Source organism: Lonchura striata, chromosome 1A (assembly GCF_050655825.1).
Source record: "Lonchura striata isolate lonStrDom1 chromosome 1A, ASM5065582v1, whole genome shotgun sequence".
Classification (NCBI taxonomy): Eukaryota; Metazoa; Chordata; class Aves; order Passeriformes; family Estrildidae; genus Lonchura; species Lonchura striata.
This window is the reverse complement of record NC_140741.1, coordinates 63,135,747-63,162,412: the sequence shown is the minus strand read 5'-3', so window position 1 is coordinate 63,162,412 and position 26,666 is coordinate 63,135,747. Positions and strand designations below refer to the sequence as shown.

Sequence of the window (26,666 nt, the reverse complement as noted above, 5' to 3'; positions counted from 1 at the left end):
ATATACCTATTGAGGAAACCATGACAAGGTCCAAACATTCAGTCCAGCTCACTCTACAAGAAATATTAAAGGTGACTCCAAATGTAAACTTCTAAATATTTTGTAATTCCTCAGCCAAAAACTGGTGGATCAGATATCCATCAAGCTGTGCAACGTTGTCACAGGCAACAACAAAGAACTGAGGAAGACCCAGATTTCCTGAACTTTAGAATCTCCTCATGGTATCACTACAAGGTAGCACAGGATATGTGTGACCCTGTACATTCCCAACCAGAAAAAGCCTACATGATGCTTCAAAGTTCACATGGCTCTACAATAGAACACACACTAAGACATATTTGGAGCAAACTTCATTGTCCAATTCACAGTTTGTTTTAGTCCTTCCAACTGCAGCAAAATCAACAACGAAGTCTATTCCACTGTACTGAAATTCTTTAGTTTCTGGCTGTGTAAGCCCCAAATCCCGATAAAATTCAATAATGCCTATTTTCTTTTTTAGAACACCAATTCACACTTTCTTTTTTTACAATTTTTAGAGGCAGCAATACTGGTAAGGGGATGAGGGCAAAGAATTTATAAACTTAAGATGCAGCACATTTGCTCTTCACTTATTTTGTACTTTGTGCTTACAACTGATGTTGGGAAAACCTCTAAAAGCAAGTTAGGTGCTTCCTTTAACCCCACAGACACAACTTTTCCCATCTAAGGTATCTACTTTATATCAGCACTAATTTTTGTTGCTGTCAGAATAACCAAGAAAAAAATGTGACACTTTTGCTCATACTGGTGATGATTTTACAAAAAAAGAGGTGAATTAAATTATACAAATACTAGTATCTTTCAAACAACTCCTATTGTCTCTTTTGCAAAACTAGGATAAAATGAGTTCTTATACAATTAATTAGAAATTAGAGAACCTTTTACTCTACCACAAAGATTGACCTGCTATGTTCTCGTAAATCCACAGCCAAGAAGGCAGCACCAGGGAAAACCTGCTGACAACGACTGTTTTGCTTTGCAAACAAAGTTGAAGAAGGCATTTGAGTCTAGCTGTCAATTACCTGACCTGAAGGCACAAACTATCTGCAATGCTACTGAAAAGGCCAACAATTACATTGGTAAATGATTAAGTTATGCTTAGAATTAATGACTGGAGGGATATCAGTGGTTTTGATTACCAGAAAAACACAAAGCGAGCTTGGAAAGCATTACTTCCTCTTTTACCTGCTGTCAAAGGACAGTCCCTTCTCACTCACCACATTAGAAGGCTTCTTTTTGGTTTTATCACCACATCTTTCACATGAACCTATCTTTTTAACAAAAGCAGCAGTAACAATGTATGAAATTTTAGGGAGTTAGAACAAAAATCTTCCTTATGATCTGTACTGGCTTTCTATGTTAAAATAGGCCATAGAATTTAATCATACTATTTTAGTCTCAAACCCAAGCCTTCTGGATGGCTAAAGCACTGTGTGCTTCCAAGTGAAGGACCAGGGCCTTATGTGAGTATTTTGTGCAACAGTCTACTACACCCCTTGGTAAGCTGTTTCTATTTAATTGTATCATTAGAAAACTGCATCTTATTTCTAGTCTGAACCAATCTAGCTTCAGCTTTCAGCCATGAGAATCCCCTTAATCTACCTGACAAAGAACCATCTAACTGTCAGATACCTTTGCCCTGTCTAAGTACTTAGAGACTTATCAGGTAGCCTCTACTGTCTGCTGATAAACTAAATAGATTGAGCTTCTTAAATCTTCCATTCTAAAGCTGATTATCCAGGCCTTGAATTAATGTATCTTTTTTTCTGAACTCCTTCCAGTTTTTTCAACACCAGATGTGGACATGTGAACTGGGATATAACACTTCAGTAAAGGTGTATAAAATGCAGCAGTATTCACCTCCCCCTACTCTCCCAATCATGCACTTTCAGCCTCCTTCAAGACCACTCTGCAAAAGGAGCAACACTTCAATTAATCAACACTCAAAAGCAATTCTTCCATCTCTGCTTACATTCTACCTAGTTCTTCCAAATACAAAAAATTCAGAATGGACCATGACCAAGTTTACATGTTTATTATAAATAAAAATATATGTATTTTATACCCAAATTGCATAAGGGGCAAGAATGATGAAATGTATAAATTCAGTGCCTGTATTTTACAAGAGAAAAACTGCAGAGAAAGATTACACTGCAATCATGTAATAGTTACCCAGCTTAAAGCTCCTTCTTTAAACTACTATTTAATTCAATAAACTCAACATTCCCAGCCTATTCTGCAATATGGAATTCTGATGCTCACTTATATATTCACCTCTTGAGGTGCTGGGTGGTCACAGCAGGTTTTATTCTCAGCAAAATCTGGTGGGCACAATGAAAATCTGCTTCAGGCTAAAGCCAGTGTTCTTCCAGACAAAAAGCAGAGCTGCAGGCTAGTCATGGAGGATTTGCTAATGTTATAAATCTATCCATGTAGTGAAAATTACTTGCCAGTTATAATCTTCAATTATTACTGTATCACCAGCTAGTTCCCCTTCCTATCCTGGATGAAAAAGAAACACAAGTAAAATCATGAAGTATCTAGGATGACCATTTTCACAACACAACAAAAAGAAAACTGCCCCAAAAATCCAATTAGAGATTATAAGATCATATCCTAGCATATCTGGTAAAATCCATGGTCCTCACTGGTAGAGCGGGTGCAGAAAAGGTAATATTAATGTTTGCACAGCAAAGGAGAAGGAATCTAGCTTTTGGAGCAGCAGCACCAAATTCTGCCTTTAAGTAATTTAAAAATTATTGAAAAGCACCATACTAGAATATGTGGTGACTTGCTAAAATATAGTGAATTACTATGGGTTTTTGTTGCAATAAGAGCTGACCCATTCTTCTAAGTGTGGCTTGGGTAACTGTTCTTTGAGAGAAATATAATCCCCAGCAATGTATTTTGAAGCATGTCAGTCCTTACTTTAATGTAAGTAAATGTAATATAAGTAACATTTGGTAAGTAAGTAATGTAAGCAAAATTTGGTGCCAATGGCAGCATCAACTTTTGAAAAACAGTAAACAGAGTGCTAGTCAATAAAGGCTTCCACAACCTGTCATAGGGAAAGGTAATGTGCTCTAGTATTTTGCTTTTTCTTTTCCCCCCCCATAAATAAATACATTCTATGTACCTGTATTTTCTTTGTAATCTAGAAATAAGGCAATTTCCCTTTCCTTTTGAAATTGTTACACAATAACTTACTTCAGTGAGGACTGGATTATACCCTATCAGTACAGAGTAGGCTTTCAGTGTACTTTCAGTTAATTCCAGTGCAGGTATGATTAGTCTTTCAGCAGCAGCAGCCATGTTTGCTCATCCTCTTTCAGTGAGAAAAAATTTGTACACATAGGTGGTAGGACACCTTGGGCCTCTTTACAGGGAGAGGTGATCTACAAACATCAGTAATCAACGTGTTTCTTCTTGTGACTTCTTCCCATCCACTCACTCCCTCTGCCTTTCCTCACATTGATCTGAATCCTTCCTCTGGATATATCCACATTGTCCTGATTATTACTCAAAGCAGCTTCCATATAATGATTTTGAACACAGGGAAAGTCTCTCTCATAACCTCACACTACTAAAATGAGCAAGCTCTTAAAAGCACTTGTTCTGTGTACCATTTTCATAGCACACTATGCTTGCACATGGTATGTCAGAAAGCTGCCATGGAAAGCCCACATTCAAAGGGTTCTCCTAAAACGAAAAAATCTAAACTTCAGTGAAATTTGGACACAACAGGCTCATTCTAATGTTGATAGTTGATAACAAGAGTCAAAACTATTTAGAATTTTGCATGCCACTTACCTTCCAAGCCTGTAATATACAAACAGGCAGAAAAGAACTAATACAGCAGAAAGAGTGTAAAAGAATGACAAATGTTTTTGAATACACAATGTGTTAGTTTCTCTTCACTTTTTGCCTAATAGAAAAACTGGGGCACTATTCAAGATAACAGATGAGGCTGAAGCCTAATAATAAAGGCAATGTTTAAGTATTTGGAGAATGGAGGTCATGTTTAGGGAACAGAGTTAAGAAAGATTAAGATTTATCTTTCAATATTTATGTTATTTTTGCAGTCTGGCAATTACAATCAGTTTTGCTTTCCAGCTCCGAGACAGTAAGACAATATTAGTAAAACAGGGAGAGTTTATTTTTACAAATGAACTGCTTTCACTAGAAATCTGTTCTGTATGCTACTTTCCTGTGCTATACTATCAGCTTTGATGCCTCCTTCCTCCACATCAACTAATTATTCTCTACCTCCTTCAAATTCCTCCTTAAAATAGCTTACTGCATTAAATTTTTCAACATTCATAGACTGATTTTTGTCTTCACAACATACACTACTTACGGTTTTGTCTGAAACATATTGGAAGCTCTCAGAAATACCAACCATATCATGCTGTTTCAAAGCTAACACGTATATATGTTACATCATTTGAACACATATATGATACATCTCTTTAGAGCTTCTCCAAATACATGCTTAATTACAAGGAATTAAAAAAACCTCAAAACAAATGAAAAGCCTACAAGAACTCCCACAGAGGATACACTTTTACCTTCGAGGAAAGCGATAAAAGTTTACAATACCTTTGATTTGCCAAGGAGCTTGGAAAACAAATAGTCAGAATAGAGACAGGTATCTCAAAAAGCTGGAAACAATAACAAATGCCACAAAATAAAACTCATAGCATTCTCTCCTTGAGCAATGCAGTCAAGAATAATTTTTCTTGATGAGCAAGAAATCCAAAAATATGTAAAGCTGCATTACCTCTTTCAAAATTTAAATACCTAAAAGGCTTGGTAATGTTCACACCCAGTGTGTTGTGAGTTATGAGAGAAGCTTAAGAAAACTTACACCAAGCACAGAATGTTCGAAGACTCTATTAAAAGCACTATACACACAGCTCACCATAATTTCAAGAGCTGAAACATTTTTTCTCCCATTTCTCCTCATGTTTTTCCATTGCCATGCATCCCATTTCTTAATATATTTGCCCAAGGTTCTTCAAGTCTTCTAAAAAGCCAAAAATATAGCAAAAGCATGAGTACAATCAGAACCAAAAAACTTCATGATAGCGCACACAAAAAAAAAAAACACCTGAGAGACCCTGAAGAGAAAATTTGAAGACTTTTTTTTCCCTGTTTTCTCAGCACCTGTGCATGGTGACTTGTATAAGCTGCTGGGATGACTGAACACTGATAATATACAGGGACATGCAGAAAGTTGCTTGGGAAAGGCAGGCAAGGTAATGAATAAAGCCTTCCAAGCCAAAGAATCAGCTCAATGCTCCGCGCATGAAGGAACAAATCTCTCCCACAGCGTTTTCCTCTTCTTTAAATAGTTGTTTAGATCTACTAAAGAGATGTGAAAACCTGAGATTAACTTCTAAGACACTGAATGACATGAATGACAGCCATTTCATCTAACCCCTCTAAAATTACTGTCCTGCTTTCTCAGAGAAAAAAAAATGTGCTGGATCATAAAGCATGCCTGCCTGTAGCATGTAGACAGGAACAAGCTGCTTTGCCCTGCAAGACAAGCAAAAGCCATACAACCATGGTTACTGCAGCACCGCGCCCAAGCTCTCACGATACACCCTGAGCAGTACGACATTACCCGGGGCCCAGTCCACGATAATGCAATCCCGTGGCCTTGTCTCAGCTCTGGAAGCAGGAAGCACAAGTCAGTTTCAGTATGTGACAGATCATGTAGACATAAGACTACTTATGATGCACTGCAGGAAGGAACAGAACTACAACTTTCATGTCCATCATGCTATGTGATAGATATGACCACACACTCTTTTCTCTCCTTGAAGAGCTTTTTTTTTTTGTGATAGTTTGTGCTCTGCTTGCTAATACTAGGTCCAATTTCACCAATCCTGAACTCACGCTTGTCTTAAACATCCATTTTCTTTGCTATATTCGTGCCTGTCCTAGAATTTACAGTGGAAAAGAGAACCAGTCTGAAAATGAGGTTATCGCACATTTTCTCTCTCTCCTGCTGCTTACTAATCTGTGCCATTCCTCCAGTTGAGTTGAACCCACACCTGCAATTTCAGCCTTTTTTCTTCCTACTTTTGACTCACTCCTCAAACCTTTTCTTTTGTATCTATTTCTTTCTCAGCAATAGAATGCAAATATTTATTCCAAGAGAAAGAGAAAAAACATAATAACCATTTCACATTCCACCTTCCCACTCTCTTTCTCTCCCTTATAGCTCTCCCTTCTTCCTCATACAATAGATGTAAAACACATCTGTTGCACTCTCTCCTTGGCTCACACTCATCAGCCCATACCTCACATCAGCCCTTCTCCTCCCGCTCTGATAGACCAGCAGAACAATCACTCATTCCTGTGTTTGGAAAACTACTTCTGACTCCTTGATTCTCTAACTACATTACTCTCCCTGTCCTTCTTTCACATCTAAGATTATTATGCTCTGTTTGATAACAAATTACACTTTTGTCTCTAACTTTAGTGTAAGTTTCCTTCAATACAGTGAAACTATTCTCACTAAAATGTCTAAAAACCTTTAGTTAATCACAAATGAATCATTTCTATCACCCATAACCCTTGTGTGTTCTTCATAAAAATTAAATGCCTTTCTCCTTTTGAAGCTCTGTTTATGACTTCCATTACTCTCCCCTCTCCTACTGACCATCCTTCCTGTACCAATCACTTCAGAGAGTATTGCCAGGCTCTTTATTCTTACATTGTCTTCTAGCAGGTCTCCACTGAGCTGTATCTTTTGCTGCTACTCTTATGTCTGAGAATTTTACATTCAGTTCCTGAAAACAGTCTCAAATACAGTAGATTTACATCTAAACAAAAAATCTCATTCTATCTGATACCTCTTGCCACTGATTTAGCTTCAGCTCAATACAACCAGAACAGAATTTAGATCTCACCACTCTTACCCTCTTTTCTCTACCTCCTCTCTTGATCACCCTGGACAGCATAATCAACTTGTCCATCATTCAGATATAAAATCCTGTGATAAACTACTATGTCATCTTTGCCAGTAGCTTCTCTCTTAAACTGTTCATTCAGGTTACATCCATATTTGAATGATCCTTCCTGGGCATCCCTAGGACAAAGTCTGATGTTTACAGCAGAACTAAAGGTTTGTCTAAACTAAAGGTTTGTCTGAGGCTTCACCTCACATTAGTTATATTTTCTTATTTTTCATGTTGACAAACATTATCTTGCTTGTTCACACTGTTCCAAAAGTTCCTTTTTCTATATTGTCATACTGCTTTACTCTCTGCATCCTTCTATGCACAATCCTCCATTCCAAATTTAAATATTTCCAGGCTCTTCTGTCTTATGTACACTAAACTGTCCACATCCTACTTGCTGTCACACCATTTGCTCACATTTCTAGTTGGTTCACGATGTCAGTATCCATTTACAAAGCTTTCAACAACCAGCCTGTATTTTCACTCAGGCCATTTCCACACCTGAATAAGGATAGCTTGTAAGCTCTTGCAAAATTACTTCATTGCCATCCAAATATCACCATAAAGTTTTCCTTGCTATGGTTCCAAGGAAGTCACTTTAATTTAGGCTAAAGTCAACCATCTATCGCATTGAGCAACTAAGTGCTTTTGTTTGTCAGTATTAAAACTCCGGCTTCGTCATACATTCAAAAATTAGTTCTCTGCAGCACAATTTCACAACATACAAGCACACACCCTTCCTCCCTTTACTGGCACCCCGCAGAGTAGCATCTAGTGCCTGATGGGGCTGCTAGGCATTAGGATCATGCAAATAATAATACTGCTTCCCTAGTCATTGCAGTAACAGATCAATTACTCGTATTCTTCCAGATCATTGTCCACTGACTATCTCCATTATCAGACCCAAACAAATAAGGTTTTGGCTCTGTCAGTGTTTGCTGTGGTGGCATGGGTCCAACAAACTTTTCAGCTGTAAATCATCGTATCATCCTGTCTCAGTAAGACATAACTAAGAGCAGCTTAGAAAAAGAAACTGAATATGCTATCACATGATAATCTACCTAATCTAGACAATGACAAGTGACCACCCTGAAAGTCATCTGAGGACAGGATACTTATCAGAGATTAAAAAGTGAACACACATAATGCTTTACATTTCTTTAAATCTCAGCTTCCATTCTGAGCATTTCAACTCAAAATGATGACAAGCTCACGTTACCTTATTCTGTTACTGGACATGTCCAGTCCCATCCTCCTTTGTCTTGCTAACAAAGAAAATTTTGATCCAGCAAACTTCTCAACAACTACTGATACATTAGCAGTGTTCAATCAAAATATACCTGCCAATTCCAAAACTGTGCCTGCCCACTATGCCTAGTCCCCTGCAGTAGGAAAAGGAAGAGAAAGAATGACTGGACAGAAAACATAAAACACTGTATAACAGAAACAAATATAAACAAAATAAAGAACATAAAGAAGATCACACAATCCAACCCCATGAACTCTTGCCCTTTGCCAGTCATTCTTATGTCTTGATACTACTTCATCAGTCACTCTTCAGTCTCTTCTGCTGAACACCTGCTCCCAGGGAACGGAAAGGGAAGCCAGCCTAACCCCCTGTGTACCATGCACAGCTCTGTCACAATACAACAGCTTCCGTTTTACAGATGGTTCAGGAGGGGCCTGTGGACTAAGTGAAACTGCACTAGACAGATACTGGAACCAGCAGTTGTGCAGAACCTGGAACTTCTGTCAGCAAGTTCTTTGCTACTTCTGGTTGATGCTCTTTCTGATCTGGAAAACTCCCCTTCTTTTTTTGCCAAACAGTACACACTTTGTAAATACACAAAGACAGAAATCAAGAAGCTGGAAGACCAAATAATTGTAAATTATAATTACTGTTAAGAAAACAGACAGACAGGAATAGTCTCGGGCTTAAGCACTGTATTATTAATACAACTTAGTAAAATACAAAATGAAATTACTGAATAATAAGCAAAACATTCAGAAATAAGGAAGACATTTCTCTAAGTACAAGACCAAGAGCAATCAGAAAGCTCACTTCCCCAGCAATATCACTGGCTTTCAGGCACAACCTTTAATAAGCCATACAAACAGCTATGACAAAACCAGTCCCTTAAAATCAGCCATAGAATGGGACACAGAAGAGAAAAAGAGAGAAATTATTCATGCCATAGTTGGTTTTCCTCTGTTCCAGATCAGTTTCAAGTAGCTGTGCTGGATTCTTCCTTCAATTTGAGTCAGCTTAGTCAGCTGCATAGCACTGCGATAAAAAACTGGGCCATTTTTACTCTCATGGCATCTACCCTTCTCATCCAGCAAGAGAACCATCAAAGATTTCTTACTATAGACTTGCTAATAGACCTCTGTCAAACACCCTTACTATGTCACGACAGCATTTGCCAAGGGGTTTTTTTGCATTTTAAATACTTAAGAACACTAAATTCACCTGGCATCCTGCACCATTAACTCTTCAATCAGCTTTTTCGAAGACAAGCTGAAGAACTTCTGCACCAAGTTGAACTTGGAAGACAGAAAGATCCAGTAATTTAATCCATGCCCATACAAACCAAATACCTTTCTTGCTAGTTATTCCAAAATCACTCTAAATAATAAACTTATATTGGAGTTAACTCTTCAATAAACACTCATAGTAACAATTCTATTTTTACTGAAGGTGATCTTTCTTAGTAATGCATTCAGTGACTACCAGAAACTTCCACTCTGACTATCAGAAACTTACACTTTCTGCCTACAGGGCTCCTGTGATTCATAACTTCAAAAGTAATTTGAAATGTTTTCCATAGGATTGTCCACTGCTTTCATCTCATTCATACACCTCAGCCTTGGTTAAATGGCTAGTATTTTTTTTGCCCAAAGGTAAAATAGAACCTGACAATGTCCCTATATTTAATTAACTAGAAAAAAAGGCCTATTTCAAAGAAATTACTCCATTTCACAGTGGAAATGGTTCAGCTCTTGTGTAGTCTCTTTTTAACACACAGAAATCTATATTTCATCTATTATAAACTATTAACTACATATAGAGGCAGATCAAAAAGAAGACACACGTGTTTTTATATCTAAATCAAAATTAGATACACAAAGGCATTTACTTTCTGTAGTGACAACAGGGCTTGGGGTACCCTCTAGTAAACACATAAATTTCCCTCTTTCTCAAGTCTGGTTATAAATTACAACTACTAGAAGGAATGTCAGAGACAGATCCTTAGTGACAGTGCTGTCAGTTGACAGGGAATCACACATGGTTTCCCCACACATAATCAAAAAAAGGTACCTTAAACAACAGGAGATCTAACCTCTTCAGAACAACTGTTGCACAAATAATGCACTTCATCAAGATATGTGCACCTAAATACACCAGATTTTCTAATGAAGTCATTTACAGTACACAGTTTTAGATACATATTCAAAAACATCAAAATCTTGATTCAAAACACAGATCTCTCTGATCAGAGAGCCTTACCATTACTCCACTCCTTTTATCCAGTGTGTGGGATGAAGAACTAAAGGACAGGTTTCAGAAAATAACTATGTAACTATGAAGATAAACTACAATTCTGACTAAATTTTCTGAGCTATCATACATAATGTTTCATTCTTCCTCTGTCATCATTCCTTGAAACACATTAAATGAGGTGACAGCCATAACCAGGAGACACGCCACCCCCTTGCAGAAGCTGTCCATATAAGAAAAAATAAAAACACCAGAGCCAGATATCATATATAGAACTGATCAGTCACATATACACCAGAATTCAATTCCACTGTCATTTCTCATCCTAAACAAAGACCCCATGCAGACCTCTGCTCACTGTTCTTATTCCCAATACAAGGAATGGTAAGAAAAACTTTCTTATCATTGGCAGGCCACAGTTTTGTGCCCTGCCAATTCTCAGCTCTTTCATTCATCAAGCACCACAGAATATTACATCTGCTTAAGAATCGGTATCTCTGGAAGACTATTTTAGCTTCCAGAGAAGAGACAGGAAATTATACAACATTCAACCCTCTCTTTTGCCCACTGCAGAACCAAAACCAACCCCAAATCACCAACTGTGGTGGTATAAATTCAAGAACCTCACTTCCTTCTTTTGGAGTATGTATTTACAACCTTGTTATAAATTTCTTTCCCTCTCAGCCTTTCTAACATTCTCTACTACCACAAAAAGGTGGAAGATGAAGGCAGTAAGTAAACCAAGAATGTTTTTATTCTCTTTTGTTTAGCATGTTTTTAAAGGAGACAAATAGCACCACAGGCAAATCACTAATAAACAAAAAATAAATAATAAATAAAAGTTAGCTCCAATCTCTATGATTACATTAACCAGCTGGTTTTGTCTTCTCTTCTTTCACAATCTCCCCATAATATTTTTTGCTCTTTTCCTCTTGCTTTTCTAATGAAGCCATTTACAGTACATATAAAGTAGAATGTTGTATGTCACATCCTTTTTCCCCTACAGAAGTGTTCCCTACCACCACCTCACCTCCTTAACTTCTTATTTTTCCAAGAAGAACAGTGAAATCATCAAGATATTTTTCTGAAGAATTAAAAAGATAATGAAAGCAAGACTAATCACTATCCCTTTAATTTTGTTCTTATGTTGCTAAAGGATTTATCAAAAAAACTTTCCATCAGATATTTGTGTGGGAAGTCAAAATAGGAAAAAATATACCGTAAACAATTATCCAATAGATTTAAAACTCCATTTTGTACGTGTGATCATAAAGTAAAACAGTCAAGTTTGGGGTGGAACAATAAAATTCTCCTAACATAAAATCAGAAAAGCAATTAGAATTTTTTTACATAACATTCTTAATGTCAAACAATAATGAATCACTATGATTAGTGAAAAGATCATGTAAGACAAAACACACACATCATCAGATTGAAACTTCAATAATACAAACCCACTGAAGTGGGAAACTGAAGTTGACTATGACACCAAGTACCCAGACACAGACCTAAATCCCATAGGTCATATTTAACTCTGCTGTAATTCACAGAGATTCAAAGGATAGCTTTTGCTCCTTTACAGCCTGTGTCTACCTACAAACACTCATAGCAAGCAATGCCTGCACATTACTAAACCAATTATTAATACAGGTTCTGTACGCAAAACCAAAAAAAAATCCCATTCTTCTATTATTTTCTCAGATATTGTAGAAAGTAAAACACAAGCCTCCAAAATTAATCTATAATCATCTACAGGTTATGGCTCATAATAACAGAACACTGCACCTGCCTCAGGCACACAGTAACTGCGATGTTTTACAGAACACAAACTCTCAAATACAGACTTCTTTTACTATGCCTGCTATTTGGAAGAAAATCTTAAATTCTTCAAATATGCCATTCAACCTTTTAAAATTCAACATAAATTCTAAATGCTGCTCTAATTCTGATAACCTCTCTTTTAGCTAAGCTGGTTGCTTGGTAGTGATTTGCCAGATAAGTTACACAATACTGTTTCTGTTTCCTGATTAGATAAGCAGATAAGTTTTGGGGTTTCTTTCTGGCACAAACATTTATGTATACAATTTCTCATTTTCTGTGAACACTTGGAACTTTGTAATCCCCTCTCTATAAATCCACATGCAGTGAAAGTCAACCATGGACAGAATGCATTTGCTATAGGAAAACTCAGAGTAAGTGTCAGCAAGCAAAAAGCAATTCCGTCTAGAAAACTGAACAAATGTTCAGGAAACTTCTCTCCCTGTATGCTGCCTACATACACGCTGCAGAGTAAAGGAAAGCAGTGAGCAATACTTCTGTGTCTTTACTTTTACCCCTAAGAAGGGGCACAGGGGGCACATGGAGTGCATGTCTTGCATTACAGAAATGAACAGCACAGTCAGACTGTGAGCCCTCTGTCCAGGGATGGGCAGGCAGAGACTTGGCAGGCAGTGTCCCTGCCCCCCACCTCCAGGAAATGCTGCCTCCCACGTCCCCTCCTGGGCCAAAGCGAGGAAGAAGAGCAGCCCACCACTCTAAACACACGTGGTACACAACCAGGAAAGAAGCAGCGAAGCAGGGATCAAGCCAACTGGAAGCACTTTTTGCCACCTAACTCCATTGTTTTTCTACAAAACCAAAGTAAAACACCTTGTCATGGTCTGAAAACCAACATATTCCCATCTTAGCTTCCACCATGCTCTGCATACAGTTTCACTCGTCTTAGTTTCTTGCTAAACTGCTTACAAAGGAATGGCTGCATAATCCTGGTCACATCAACTAAAGAAGATGAAGTGCAGACAAATATGAGAAGTAAGTGCAGGGAGATCAGGTTTTATACTATCTTTATCAAATGGGACTGTAATTTTTGATACTTAAAATCCTGTCCGTCTGTTGCCCCTGGTTACTTGACACAAGTAGGTTACAGGTACCATTTGATTTTTCTAAGACACCACTTAAAATCTCCTGGCACCACATATGCCATTAAAAAGGTCTACTCAAGTTGGTAAGATTGTAAAAAAAAAAGGAGTAGGGTTTTGTTTTCAGACCTATCCTAGCCACATCTATGAACAAAGCAGGCAAAAAAATTCAGCGTGTCACACAACATGCAAGCAAGTTCAGAATAAAAGCACAAGCATTTCTGTAATTACATGAGAAATGTTTCCTGCAGACCAATCTAACTCTTGAAATTTTCCCTCACCTTTACTAATAAGGACTGTGGGGCCTAAGAAAGATTTACAGTGGGTGTTCAGACACACAGATGGGTGTGGTGAAAACAGACTGCCTAAGTGACTATAGTAAAAATATTTCGATACATACTAATTTATTCAAACTTCATGGAAGTTCTAAGTGATCTAACACAAGTTACTACTTGAAAGCAGTAACATCCCTAAGGCTTTTTATTTTCTAAATATAACAGTCAATTTTGGGATTTTTTTACACAGTATTATGACATAAGTACTATAAAAGCCAGTAAGTGCTTCACACCTGTCATGATCATAATGTCAGCAATGACATATGCTTTGTTTGGAAGTAGTTTTTCTGGATAGTGAGTTTAAATAGAGCTTCTTTGATGGAGTCTCTGACCCCCCAAAAACCAAACAAGACTAGAACTGAATTTAAACTGAATCTTTCTAGGAAACAATTTGCATATTATGTAGAACTAAGGAGCAGAGATGCTTCAATCTTTATGTCCCATGCTTATAAAAGGAATTTGTGTTCAAGGACTTCTGAGCACAAAATGCTTTATCTCAACAAATTAAGCTCCTTATGAAGGCACGGCTGAAGTAGCAAAATTTTTGCTCAATTATTTCTGAATCAACATTACTGATAGATGTACAGAGCCTTGAACCTTTTACCTATAAATAACTACATGAAAATCCCAGTTCTGCTGCTAACTTATCTTTGGGCTGACAAAATACAGAGGTTCAGGCATGTAAGAATCAAGATAGGAACACAATCAAGCTTGGCTTCTCTGTACAGGTCTTTCAAAAAGAAGTTTTATGGTATTTTAAATAACTTTAATGCATATGCCATGCAATTTTATAGTTAATCACACAACTCTAGTTTACTCATTAATTCATTCTTTTTTCAAGATCTTGTTTAGAAAACATAAGATTCCTTTGAGCTGCCAAGATGCTCAAAATCGATCGCACGTGTAATGACAACTGTAATGTAATGAGAAACTTAACATCATTTCAGAATGTATTTTGTGACATTACAGGTAATAGCGGGATTCCTCTCAGCAGAGTAAGTCGCACCAAAGTTTCACTATGATGGGATCGTTCATTATGAACTGACTTCCCAAGACAGAGAGATTGTGTATGAAAAGCACTTTCTTAACGAAACAGAAACAAACACAAACTACTTGAAAAATCATCCTGTACTATTTCACTAGTTGCACTAGGTGTTACCTCAACATGATGTTAATGACACACATCACAAACAAAATGTTTCTCCTCTTGCAGCTGACAGAGTTGTGACAGGCCGGGCATATTGGCAAATACCGCTAAGCTGGAGTCTGCCTGTTCACACTGATGGTACCAGAAGAACTTATGGCCCAAATGACTAATTTTATTTGTTTTTGCATAATATGCATGGGTTTAGCGCAACCTAAAATAATATTTGATGCGGGCTGCTCAGGTGACTGTAGGTGACACACAGCAGTGCAAACAAAAAAACAAAATGTGATTTGAGCTAAAGTGAATGGACTCAAAGATTGTAACAAACCCTTTCTGCCTGCAAGGGAAAACACCTCCACTAAGTTGCCAATAAAAATATAACGTTTAAAGTTTATATGCTTATCTTCACACGAGCAACTGGAATGTTGCACCAAGGGACAGGGTCCACAGAATAATCCAATATGGCCACTGATGTGTAGCTGTCTTATGCCTCAAAATTGTCTTATCTTTTACCATGTCTGTCAGTTGCACGTATACACCTGTTATCACCTTACTTCAAAAGAAGTTGACACAGTGACAGTCATCTGCATGTATCCAACCCTGAAACGTTCTTTATGGCAGAGAAATACATATGCTATCAGACCACCCTGTCAAGGCCAAACCACAGTCATTCACAACCACCAGGAGACAGACAGGTAGAGAGGTGTGCCAGCACTATCCACTTACCTTCTTTATTAAGCCTCATAACCTCCCTGCTTTTTCCACCCTCCTTTCCAGTCTCTTCCAGATCTACACCTGCAGAAGAGAAGCAGAGTCAGGAAGCGCCGAGGGCCCTAAGGTGTGCATTTATTGTTTGGCGAGGGGAGGAGGAGAGGTGAGGAGGTGAGCAGTGTTTCTATTTGCAACAGCAAAAGCACAATGGTCGGAGCATCTGCCAGGGAGCGGAACCGCCGGGCCCCCCGCGGCAGCACCCTCGCCCCCGCCTCCCCGCCCGCGGCATCCTCCGGCCCCTCCGCGCATCCTCCCCCTCGCCCCCTTCCCCCACCGCGGCGCCGGCCCAGCGCCGCGGGGCAGCGGCACGGCAGGCGCGGCGCGGCGTGCGCCTCCCGCACACATGGCACGGGGGCTCGGCCGAGCGTCAGCTGAGCGCCCGGGGGGGCGGCACCTCCCGGCCCCGGCGGGAGGAGGGAGGGGAGCGGAGGGGGGGGCGGCCCGGCCGGACCCCGGCCCCGCTCCGGGGGCAGCGGCGTGCGGAGCCGGACCGCGGCCGGTCCCTGCCCTTACTGTGCGGGGGGGCGGCGCCGTGCGCGTGCGGGGGGGCGGCCTCCCGCACCCAGGCGGCCCAGGGCTGGCCCAGGAACGCCTCGGGACTGGGCACGGGCCGCTCCAGGGCCGCCATGGCGCCGCGCCTGCTCCTGCCTCCTTGTTGCTTTTCCCGTTTCCTTCGGCGGCGGCGGCGGCGAGCGAGCGAGCGAGACACGGGATTCGAGAACGCCGCACGTCATCCTCGGGACGTTCCGCCGCCCACACGGGGGTAGTGTCAGCCCCTGCTCCCTATCAGATCGGGCTCCCCGCCGCACAGCGCGCATGCCCGCGTCCCCCGCGCCTGCGCCCCGCGCCGCCGGCGGCGGGCCCGCGCCCGCCCCGGGGGGCTCCGGACCCGCGCCGCGCCGCGCTCCGGCACCGGCCCGGCCCGCCCGGCGGAGCGCCGCGGGCCGCCGAGCCCCGCCGGGAGGGCGCAGCCGCCGGCCGCGCGCGCCTCGGGGCTGCGCGCCCCGCAGCGCCCGCAGTAAGTGCCTGGGACGGGCTCTCGGTGGCTGCGGCGCGGCCCCTCCGCGCTCCAGCGCGGCCGCTGCACCCGGAGCGCGGGGCTGGGGCTCCCCCGCTCCCCTACTGCCAGCTGCGCTCCTGTGGATCGCCTATAGCCACAGCCACAGCCATTTTGTTGTCCAGATACTGCCTGATCTGTAGTAGGCTTCGTCTGCTTGCAAATGGGATTTTTCTCGTTTTGGTGTTCTAGGCTACGGTACAGCAGCTCTGAACTCGCAGGTCCGGCTACTCTCAAACAATACCGAGGTTTTCATCTCGCTCTACATAATCTATGGGACGTAAATGCTTTTCATTTAGGATAGTGTCACTTTTGCTTATTTCACCACTGAGGTAAGAATAGAAAATAACCGTTAATATTTTTATACTCAGTATACCTGCTCTAGATTAGGAGTTTCAGCATAAGCCTGTTGCTTCAGCTTATACCTCTTAAGACAAATATAAACGCTCCCAGTGAAGGACTTGGTTTCATTTGAGCAGCCTCACATATCCCTCATGTAGTGTATTTCATACGGCTCTGCAACACCATTAGCAGTGGTGATGACTGAAGTGAATGGTTCAACAGACACTTCTCACATGGTGATATGAGTTTTGCGTGATCCCATCCTTGTCCTGCATCTTTTCCCAGACACTCGTTCACTTTTTGCTGGTTCAAACCATTTTGAGGCAATACTGAAGCAGTACATGGAATTAATGTGGACTCAAAAAAAATCAACAAAACAAAACCAAAACCAGACAAACATAAAACCTACCGAATCATTTCAGGCCTGCTCAAAAGTTGGAGCTGTGGCCAGAGGGGCAGGACAGGAGCTGCTGAAGTCAGCACTGCTGCCTGTCGTAAAGTATATGGTGCTGCACTCCAGAATGGATTTAAATAAATTTCCCACAACTTCATTAAGACTAAGCTCTTTACAGTGCTGAAATGGATAAAGATTTGGGGCAAGGGACAAACACTCTTTGCCTTATGTACACTGTCAACACACTCCACCTCTTCCAAAATAGCTGGAATATACAAGTCCCATCCCTAATACCCAGAGGTGAGCCTCAAAGCTTTCATTCTGTATAGCCTACTAAGAGTGCCTCCAGTCAAGTAAACATTAGCTACAGGAAACTTCAGTACCATTATCAAAGAAGCAGAAATCTCACCAAAATACCCTTCAAATAAAACCAGGCAATCACAGCAGTCTTCTTGGCAGCTATCATGAAGCAGGCATAGGATGCATGACCTTTCGTAGGCTACATAGGGAATTTCCAGAAGCATGAAGGGTAGTTGTGATGTAATACAAAGCCCTGGGAAGATATATTTAGGACTATTATGTGCAGTTCTATCAAAAAAAAAAAAAAAAAAGAAAAAAGAAAAAAAAAAGAAGTGTGGACAGGGTTATGAGAAAGATCCGAGGAATTAAGATTCTGTCATTTGAGGAGAGTTTTACTTAGTCTAACAAAATTCAGCTGGTAGTGAATATGTGTGATGTTTTTAATTATAAGAACACATAATTCCTTTCACATCAATGAGGAAGAAAAAAAGAATAGACATAAATTGCTTATGTTGAGATTGAAAAGTTTGCCCACTATACTGAAAAACTCTTCGGTCAGGAATAGCAAGACAGAATTTGTAGAAGGAATGATAAATAACATGAACTTAAAAATCAACCATGTTTGACACTTGTGTTCAAATTCACTGCAAGATAATTGAGCAAATGTCTCAACAGTGGCTAAATAGTTGCATAATTAGAGAATTTAAACTACACAGCTTATACCATAACGCTGGTGTCATTACCCTAGATGTGGATCTGGAGAGAAGATACAAAAGAAAGGCATGTGAGCGCCCAGGAAATCCCCATCGATGAAAACCAACATTAGATTTCAAGGAAGTATGGATGGCCAAGTATCCAGCTAATATTAAACACTACCACAGGATGCACAACTAGTAAAGCAATTCCTACCTATACAACTGAGGAAAAAGGGGAGGGGTAAAGTATTTAATACAAGCTGCCTCCAACCAAGCAAAAAAAAAAAAAATTTGAAGAAACTTTCCAGCTTTAACACATGGCACTGATCTACATGCTGCCTACCATGACACACTACGGATAGTCTAGGTTCTTAACAGAAACAGACCATATGAAGGAAAATGAGCATAAAATCAAAGATTCAAGATGTACCAATTCCTTCCTAAAAAGAAACAATCCAGTGACTTACAGTTTAAGAGAAACTTTTCCAAAGCCCTCCCCAAGGAATTTCTCGTCCCTACCATATGTACTCAAGAACAACATTATCGTTAAGCAAATGGTTCCACAATCAGGATCATAGGATCATTTAGGTTGCGAAAGACCTTTAAGATTGAGTCCAATCATTAACACTAATTTCATCACTGAAACATGTCCATAACTGGCACATCTACACATATGCCCATCTTTCCTGTGATGAGCATCTTTTGTTTAAAGAGTGTGAGTTCTGCTTTGATTACATCTATGCTGCCTCTATGATCTGCACCAAGAAATAACACCATCCCTAAGCAAACCAGCCTTCCGTTTGTCTCCATTGTCTCGTAGGGTGCAAGTCCTGAAGCTGCAGAAGAGTATCCTCACTTCTGCACCAGGACTTCTCCCCAAGACCTCTTATTTCTCTCCACATTGGTGCCTAATAAACTAGTTTATGTTCTATGGACAGCTGTGATTGTGCTCCATCTTATAGCAAAATAGAAAGAGAGCTGATCCGACATCCTATAAGTTTTCCCATTGTTAAGAATATATGTAGTGCTATTTTGTGAATGTGAACTCAAGCTGCAGCTTTACTGTAGACAGACCATGCAGATGGTTTCTTCTTCCCTTCTCCTGGCATCTGCTTCCACAAGATTCAAAAATTCTTAGAAAGACAAACCTATTTAAGACTTTCATTCCTCTTTCAGATTTGTTTTTATTAATCAGTCGGGCCAAAATTCAGGGGTGGAGAGGGAAAAAAATGAGGGAAAGTCACAAACATGGTCACAAAATTTGTTCCTTAGGAAATCAGTAAAAAAAACACTGCATGTGAAAGTGCAGATTAAACAGCCTCTGTTTTTTTTCCACCTGCTCACCAATACAGAAGTTTAATTCTTCTATGACCTTGAACAAGTCACTCTGCCACAGAAAAATAATTAAGTCAGCCAGGAAAGGTCCTTCTCTCCCTTCCTGGTCCCTGAGGATTCTTTAATTTCAATTGCCAAGCAGAAGCTTCCTTTTTATATGTGATTTTTCAGAATTCAAGGTAATGCAGCCTTGATTTTTGTTGCAGCTTCTAAATACTAGAGTGATCCAATCATAACATGGTATTTAAAAAGTAACTATAAGCAAATTATGGCCTTTAATTAATAAATGGCAAAATACAGATAAAACCTCAACTCTAACCTTTTTATCCTTATATCATTGGTCTTTTACTAAGATGATCTCCAAATGCAAGCTTTTTTACAAGTAACCAAAAGATAAAAATCATATGTTCCTACACCTATTTATTCTAATTATATTTAAAGGCTTGGGCTTTGTAAAAACACAGTAAAAGTTATGACATTAGAAGAGATCCAAAGCTGCATATCGATATTTGGCTTATTTGGAGACCAATCCAATATTTTTATATAATTTTCAGGATCTGAATGTGAAGACATGACAAACTAAAACAGAAATCCTCACATGTGGCTATCAGGAGCATCATATGTAGTCACCATGTACAAATATAAAATGACATGATTTAACTTCAGCTGTACTGTCATACACTGAGAAAACACTATGAGAGTGCTGAGAATGCATGTGTAGTCACAACAACAACAAAATCAGGTATACCTGGCAATACGTGCACCAGATGGCTTTAAACTAGCTACAAAAGTATTATAAAAAACCAGCTGTATAAGGCCTCAATATCATAACAAGATTATAAACATCTGATGCTTGTAACAAAGTCATGATTTAAGCAGTATGGCAGGAGATTCATAAATACTTCCCAGGATCCTGTTGTGCAATGGATTTACCACAATGGTGGTTTTGTTTTATATTGCAGAAATTATGACATAGCAGACAGTTTTAAGAACTCAGGTATCTACTGTGGTGGAAATGGAGCAGTAAATGAATCACAGGACTTTCTTACAGATAGTGAATGATGGAGTTTGCATAAGAAAAGCACCAGCAAAGTAGCTGGCTGTCAGTCACAGGAGTGCAGAAATTTTAATCCTTCAGCATTTTGAAGAGTGCAAAAGTAGCTTTTATGTTTACTTGTGTGCAAGCTATTTCTATGGTGGACTTCTACACTCATGCTAATTTTAAACCTGTAGATTATCTATTTACAGTCATCTATTTGCAGTCTCTCTTTCCACAGTGGATAAATGAAGTTTATTTTTAATGTTACAGCAACACCTCAGGTTGCCAGAAAACTTTGTATTGAGAAGATACAAAATCCACCAAATGGATAGTCCTGCATTTCTCCATTAAAACTGATTCTGAATTTTTTAAAATATAATGTAACATTCTAGTAGTCTGTGTGATAATTAGAGGAGCTGAATTCATTAAATAAACTAGATACTTTAAAAAAAGTCCTATATCTAGATTTCTGCAAAAAGATGTGTACAGGATGCCCATTAAAACAACTCAGGGGTTAGCAAATGTAGAAGCCAGTATGAGCCAGTCGCCCGAGAGCCATTCTGGCCAAAAGTGTGGTCCCTGTACTATTTCTGATCTCTTTGTAATTTCAGAAGGTGTCTCAAACACTGTGTGAGTACCATCATAGCAGACGTCAGCTAGAAAACTGTATTAAATAGACATTTATAGCAGAGAAATCTATTTTTAATGTCCTCTGAAATAACATAAGAAAAAAATCTAAATTATGCTTTCGGTTCCATCTTAGCCAAAGGAACTAGCACTTAAAAAAGAAACAGAAAAAATGGAGAACTGAAAAAGAAATCCAAAGTGAGATACTCTTGTATCCCAACAAAAACATGTTTCTCAAAAAAGGGTTGCAAATTACTTCACACGAAACAAAGCAATGCTTGAAACACTACAGCAACTCTAAACAGATGAAGTGGGAAATCTAAAGAGCGGTGGCCTGCACAGGCTTATGAACAAACAATGCACAATTAGGTAACTTTCTACACTGAGTTCCAGGAAGTTTAAAAAAGAAATTATACCAAAAATAAGGCTATGAACTAGCAATGGAAATCAACAGTTACTGCACATTTCAAACCCCAGAGAGTTATGCAAGCACTGTGAAAAAAATTGCACATCCTTTTGCTCCAGTGCCTAAACAATTTTTCTCACGTGTTGATTGTCATCTAAATGCATTAACCTACTACTGTACTGTCTGTTCAAGAGAAGTTTTCTTCTCTACTTTATTACCATTGCTGGAATGTTTCTGATACCAAAGCTGACAATGGTAACTATCAGTGTAGTGTTGGCCATCTTTGTGCAGTGCTGAGGATTTACCAATTGCTTCAGAGAAGCAAAACATTTTCTTTTTTTTTTGTGCAACTGTTTCAGGTTTCAGCCAGGAGCCTCTGAGAATTCTGTTTCTGACCCATGTCAGTTGCCAGTATTTTCTCTTCCTTGAAAATATTCGTATGTCCTGATCTCCACCAAACATCTGAACACCCACTCTCAGTGCTATAGTATAACCTGTATGAAACATGGATCTCAAACTCCCTTCTTAAAACACATTACCCAGAGTCCCTGGTCTACCACTTCATCAGCTGCTCTTGTGGCAAGAAATTGAGGATTAGATGAGGTCAGAGGAGTGCATTCACTGAAGAAGAGTGACGACAAATGCAAATGTTTTGGAAATTGGAAGACATAAATGACAGGTCAAAGAGTACTTGGCAGGCTAAAATTCAGTTTGCTTGTATTGACAGGTACTCAAGAAAGATCACAGACAAATTGTTTTAAAACATTGTCATGGCATGTTTCATACTGCTACTTAAAATTATTAAACATATCTGGCACTGGTGCAGCAAATCACTTGTGTTATACTTACTAAATATTCATCAGTTTTGTTTGTCATTTGCTTTGTTTTTTTTTTTTTTTTTTTTTTTTTTTTAATTTGAAGGAGTTTTTTTAGTAAATAATAGTAACAATAATATTTACAAAGGCCATATCCAGATTTTAGAGGAATACTCTTAACTGTCCAGTTGGGACAGAAAGGAAGAAATTTGTAGGAGTTCCCTGCATTTTTGGAAGACAGAGCAAAGTTCTTTAGATTTTAAACTATAAAACCTCTTGGGGGTGGAGAAAGTTACCTTGCCTCAGTATGAAGTCTGTTTTCAAATAGCGTGCTGCTTTCCTGTGCTTTGCTCTTCCACAATGCCCGTGTGAATAACCAAAACCACAAAACATGAGTCCCCAAAGATCTTCACACATTTCTCATGAGGTTGGCATAGAAATATTCTTTCATTAAAAATTAAGTTTGCCCTGATGAATAATGTATATTATAACTTTCCATTCACCCGCCCCATTTGTGTGTGTTGGCAGCACACAACAGCAGCTTCCTGCCTTTCCCTCATTGGATTGTAGCCAATTTTCTCCTGTTCCTTTTCAACATAGATGCCATATTTGTCCTGTTTGTATCCTTCCTTCTCCCAAATGCTTCCTTTTTCTGAATTTTGTTCCTGCTTTGCTGTCACGTTACCCTAACCCTGCATGGTGTGTTTTCATCTCCTGCCAGGCTACTGCACTGAAACACCAGTTTGGGGCCTGTTTTTGACTCTTGCCACCCTCCCAGTTGGGCCCAGCTGCCTCACCAGAGGCAACCATGTCTTTTAATATACACTGCCTTGATTTTATCCCCTGCTTTGCAGTTAGGAGACTTTCCTCTCCTTTCCCATGTCTCCCTCAATGGAGGACACATCTCTCCCAGTCCTGAGTTACCTCTCCTCCTCCCACCAGTGAGCTGCCTCTTCCACCACAAAGCTGTTTGGAGTTGCCCTCTTTTCCTCTCTAGACAATTCCTCCTGTCTTGGGGCATGTCCCCTTTCCTTCTCCCCTCCTCTCAGCAGCCAGCTCTCCTCTGCATCTCCCTGGGAAACCATCAGTCCTTCCCAGCCTTCCCCTGGCCCTGCCTGGAGCCCCTTGGCCTCAGTCCAGGGATCTGCCTCCCCTCCCATCATGTTCCACAAGTGCTGATGCCCTGTCTGTCCCCCTCTCTGAGCAGCTCACTGATCCCCACTGTAAACAGGGACTCACCTCTGGCAGGGCCAGGCACCATGTGTGAGTGGGCTGAGGGGAGGCACCCACAGACTGCCAGAAGATCTCAGCCTGCAAGGGATGCCCCTCAGTGTTTGAGAGTCACTCGAGTGTCCTTCAGCCTGGCTGTGAAAGTCTGGGGCCAGCCAGAAAAGAGGTCTGAGTGAGAGTCACACTGCTACACCTTTGGTAAGGTCCACATTTGGTCCTTGGATCAGTGGAGAGTAGAGAGGGCCCAGCCTACTCACATGGCTCCCCAAGTCCTTTCTGCTTCCAGAAGCTGGCTCCAATCACACCTTGCTGGAGGTTCTGAAATGTTTTGACAGTTGTTATGGTATGTCCTACTTCCAGCTCGTACAGGAAGCAGACGTGTTGAAATCACAGAAGAAAGCAAGCCTGTTCATCTTGTATTTCTGGCTGAGGCTGGAAGTGGAGTGCCAGAAATCAATTGTGTCTCATCTATTATAGAGGAAATTCTCTTGTAGGTCTTTGCATCGTTGTGCTAACTTTGCAAGGAGATTTGTCCTAATAAGATTTCTATTACAACCAGGAAGAGTCAAATGTTGTGTCTTCTGAAAGCACTGCAAGTTCTGTACTCAGTCAAAATGGATCTCAAAGGCTTTAGCAGAATTGGAGTGTAGTTAGTGATGTGTTTGACAATGAAATGCACCCAAAGTAAAAACTATGTGTGATGTTTAAGCATTGACTTACATGTGTAAACCTCTCATGGGCCACCCTGAACTTCTGTCATCAGACTTCACCTGACCTTTTACAAAGGCAATGTGGTTGCAGAGACCTGATGTGGATGGACCTCAGTTACAGTCTCACAGATTGAGTGAATTTTTAAATGAGTCCCCAAAGATCTTCACACATTTCTCGTGAGGTCGGCATATCTCCTCTTAATGATAAAAATACATTATCCTTTGCTATTTTTTGGAAACTTGTGGTTTGACTAGTGTTCCTGAGGCACTATTTCCTTTAAGGAATCCAAGTATAAGCATACTACTAATAATACTTGGTGTTTAGATGGAAACCATAGCTGGTAAAGAAAAAAGTTCAGACATTATTAAAAATATCCCATGTTATTTATGAAGGGTGCATATTCTGAAATGCCTATGAGTTAAGACTGCAAATTTGCAGGCTCAGATTATGACAATCTTTGGACATCTATGGCCATCAAACATTTTAATTGGATAATAACATCCAGTGGTACAGATCTGTGCATTTAATCAAATCTTGTTTTGTAGATACTCAGCATGTGACATGTGATATATGCAAAAGTTACGAGGCTGATGAAAAGTGAACAATAGTGGTTTAGGGAAAAATTAACTAAAAGTTATTACAAAATTAGTATTTGTGAATTTTGTAATTCAAGTTCAGATACCCATTTGATCCAAGATTAACAGAACTGGCTGTTGTTTCCCAAATCTTTTAATTGACAAATAAAAAAGTACTTTTTCTTTAGGAGACAGCAGGCATCTGTGGATTCCCCGTCTGCGTTTAATTCTGCCAAATAATATATAACAATAATAATAGATTATTTGAAAATACTCAAATCCAGACCATTAACTAAGCAAAAACTCCTCTTCCTCCCTGTATGAAATTGGAATTTTTTTCTGCATACACTAAATCCAAGTTCTTAAAATTTTATTTGCATTCATGTTGACATTCAAGGATTCTGTAGTAATCCGATAATACAATGGCTGGTTTTCCTTCTGCACTAAGAAGAGTATTGGCACTGCAGCTACTGGTGGCTTCAAAATACTACAAAAATACTTCAAAATACTTCAAAAATAATTGTGGTCTGTGGTACAGGAAAGCTGGCAAAATGAGAATGTTTTATGTATAGTGGGCTGAAAAATTTTGCAGCAGATTATTTGTCTAAGCATATATTGACTGTCAGTTCTCTATAAAAAGAGGTTTCTACTTTTCTATTTACAGAAGCGGAACCCTTTTTCTGTGCACTCACACATAATCATAATTAGCACAATTAATACAACTCACTGAAATCTATTAGTAGCATAAGCAGTGGCATTTTATTGAATTATATATTCATGTCACAGTAGAGTTGGGCACTTCTGAATATTTCTGAAGTTGTTTGTAACCAATGGAGCAAAACTTATGTCATGCTCTTCTAAAAAATACAGTGTTAGAGGTTGTATGGAAACAGAGTGAGTTTTAGTGGTGACAAGACTTAACAACTTGAGTGCCTTGATAAACACAATATATAATAGCAGTACAATAGAAATTGAAATTGAGAGATGAGTCTACATTTGAGGGGTTAGAATTTGTCTTGTATGGAGAACTTAACAGGTGCATAGAGCCATGAACCTGTGTCTTCTGCATTTGTAGAGGGAAAACTTGAAGGACATCTCTGGGTTCTGAAAGTGCTCATATGTGGGTGAATTCCTCCATTTATTCAGGGCTTTATGGTTTTGCCTATGGAAATTTTTACGTCAACTGACAAAACCCCCTCAGTCTGTCTTTGTCGATCTGAATCTTAATGTAGCCAACTGTTCTGTTCTGTTCTCACACTACATTTGTGGTGTAAGAGTCTAAGAGCATGCTGTGTCAGCTATGGAATTATTGGTCCTAGATTTTGCAAAATTTCCCATACACATTTTTGAAACAACAGCAGATAATTATGAGAATTGGCAGATGCCACAGACATAATTGTTTTCAGCAGCTACAATAGATGTTTTAAAAACATTTCCATATTCAAACCTTTAGTTAG

General features: G+C 39.7%; 1 protein-coding gene across 11 annotated transcripts in view; it reads right to left on the bottom strand.

Moving 5' to 3' along the window:
* Positions 1–26,666, bottom strand: part of ATXN7L1 (ataxin 7 like 1) — a 131,066-nt gene that overhangs the window by 93,732 nt on the left and 10,668 nt on the right. For 3 of the 11 annotated variants that reach the window (XM_085569055.1, XM_085569053.1, XM_085569058.1), the window contains exon 3: positions 15,639–15,707. In XM_085569055.1, coding sequence (XP_085425181.1) covers positions 15,639–15,657 — 19 coding nt within the window. In that variant the 5' untranslated portion in view covers positions 15,658–15,707. The other 8 variants (XM_085569052.1, XM_085569057.1, XM_021534672.4 and 5 more) reach the window with 6 other exon arrangements.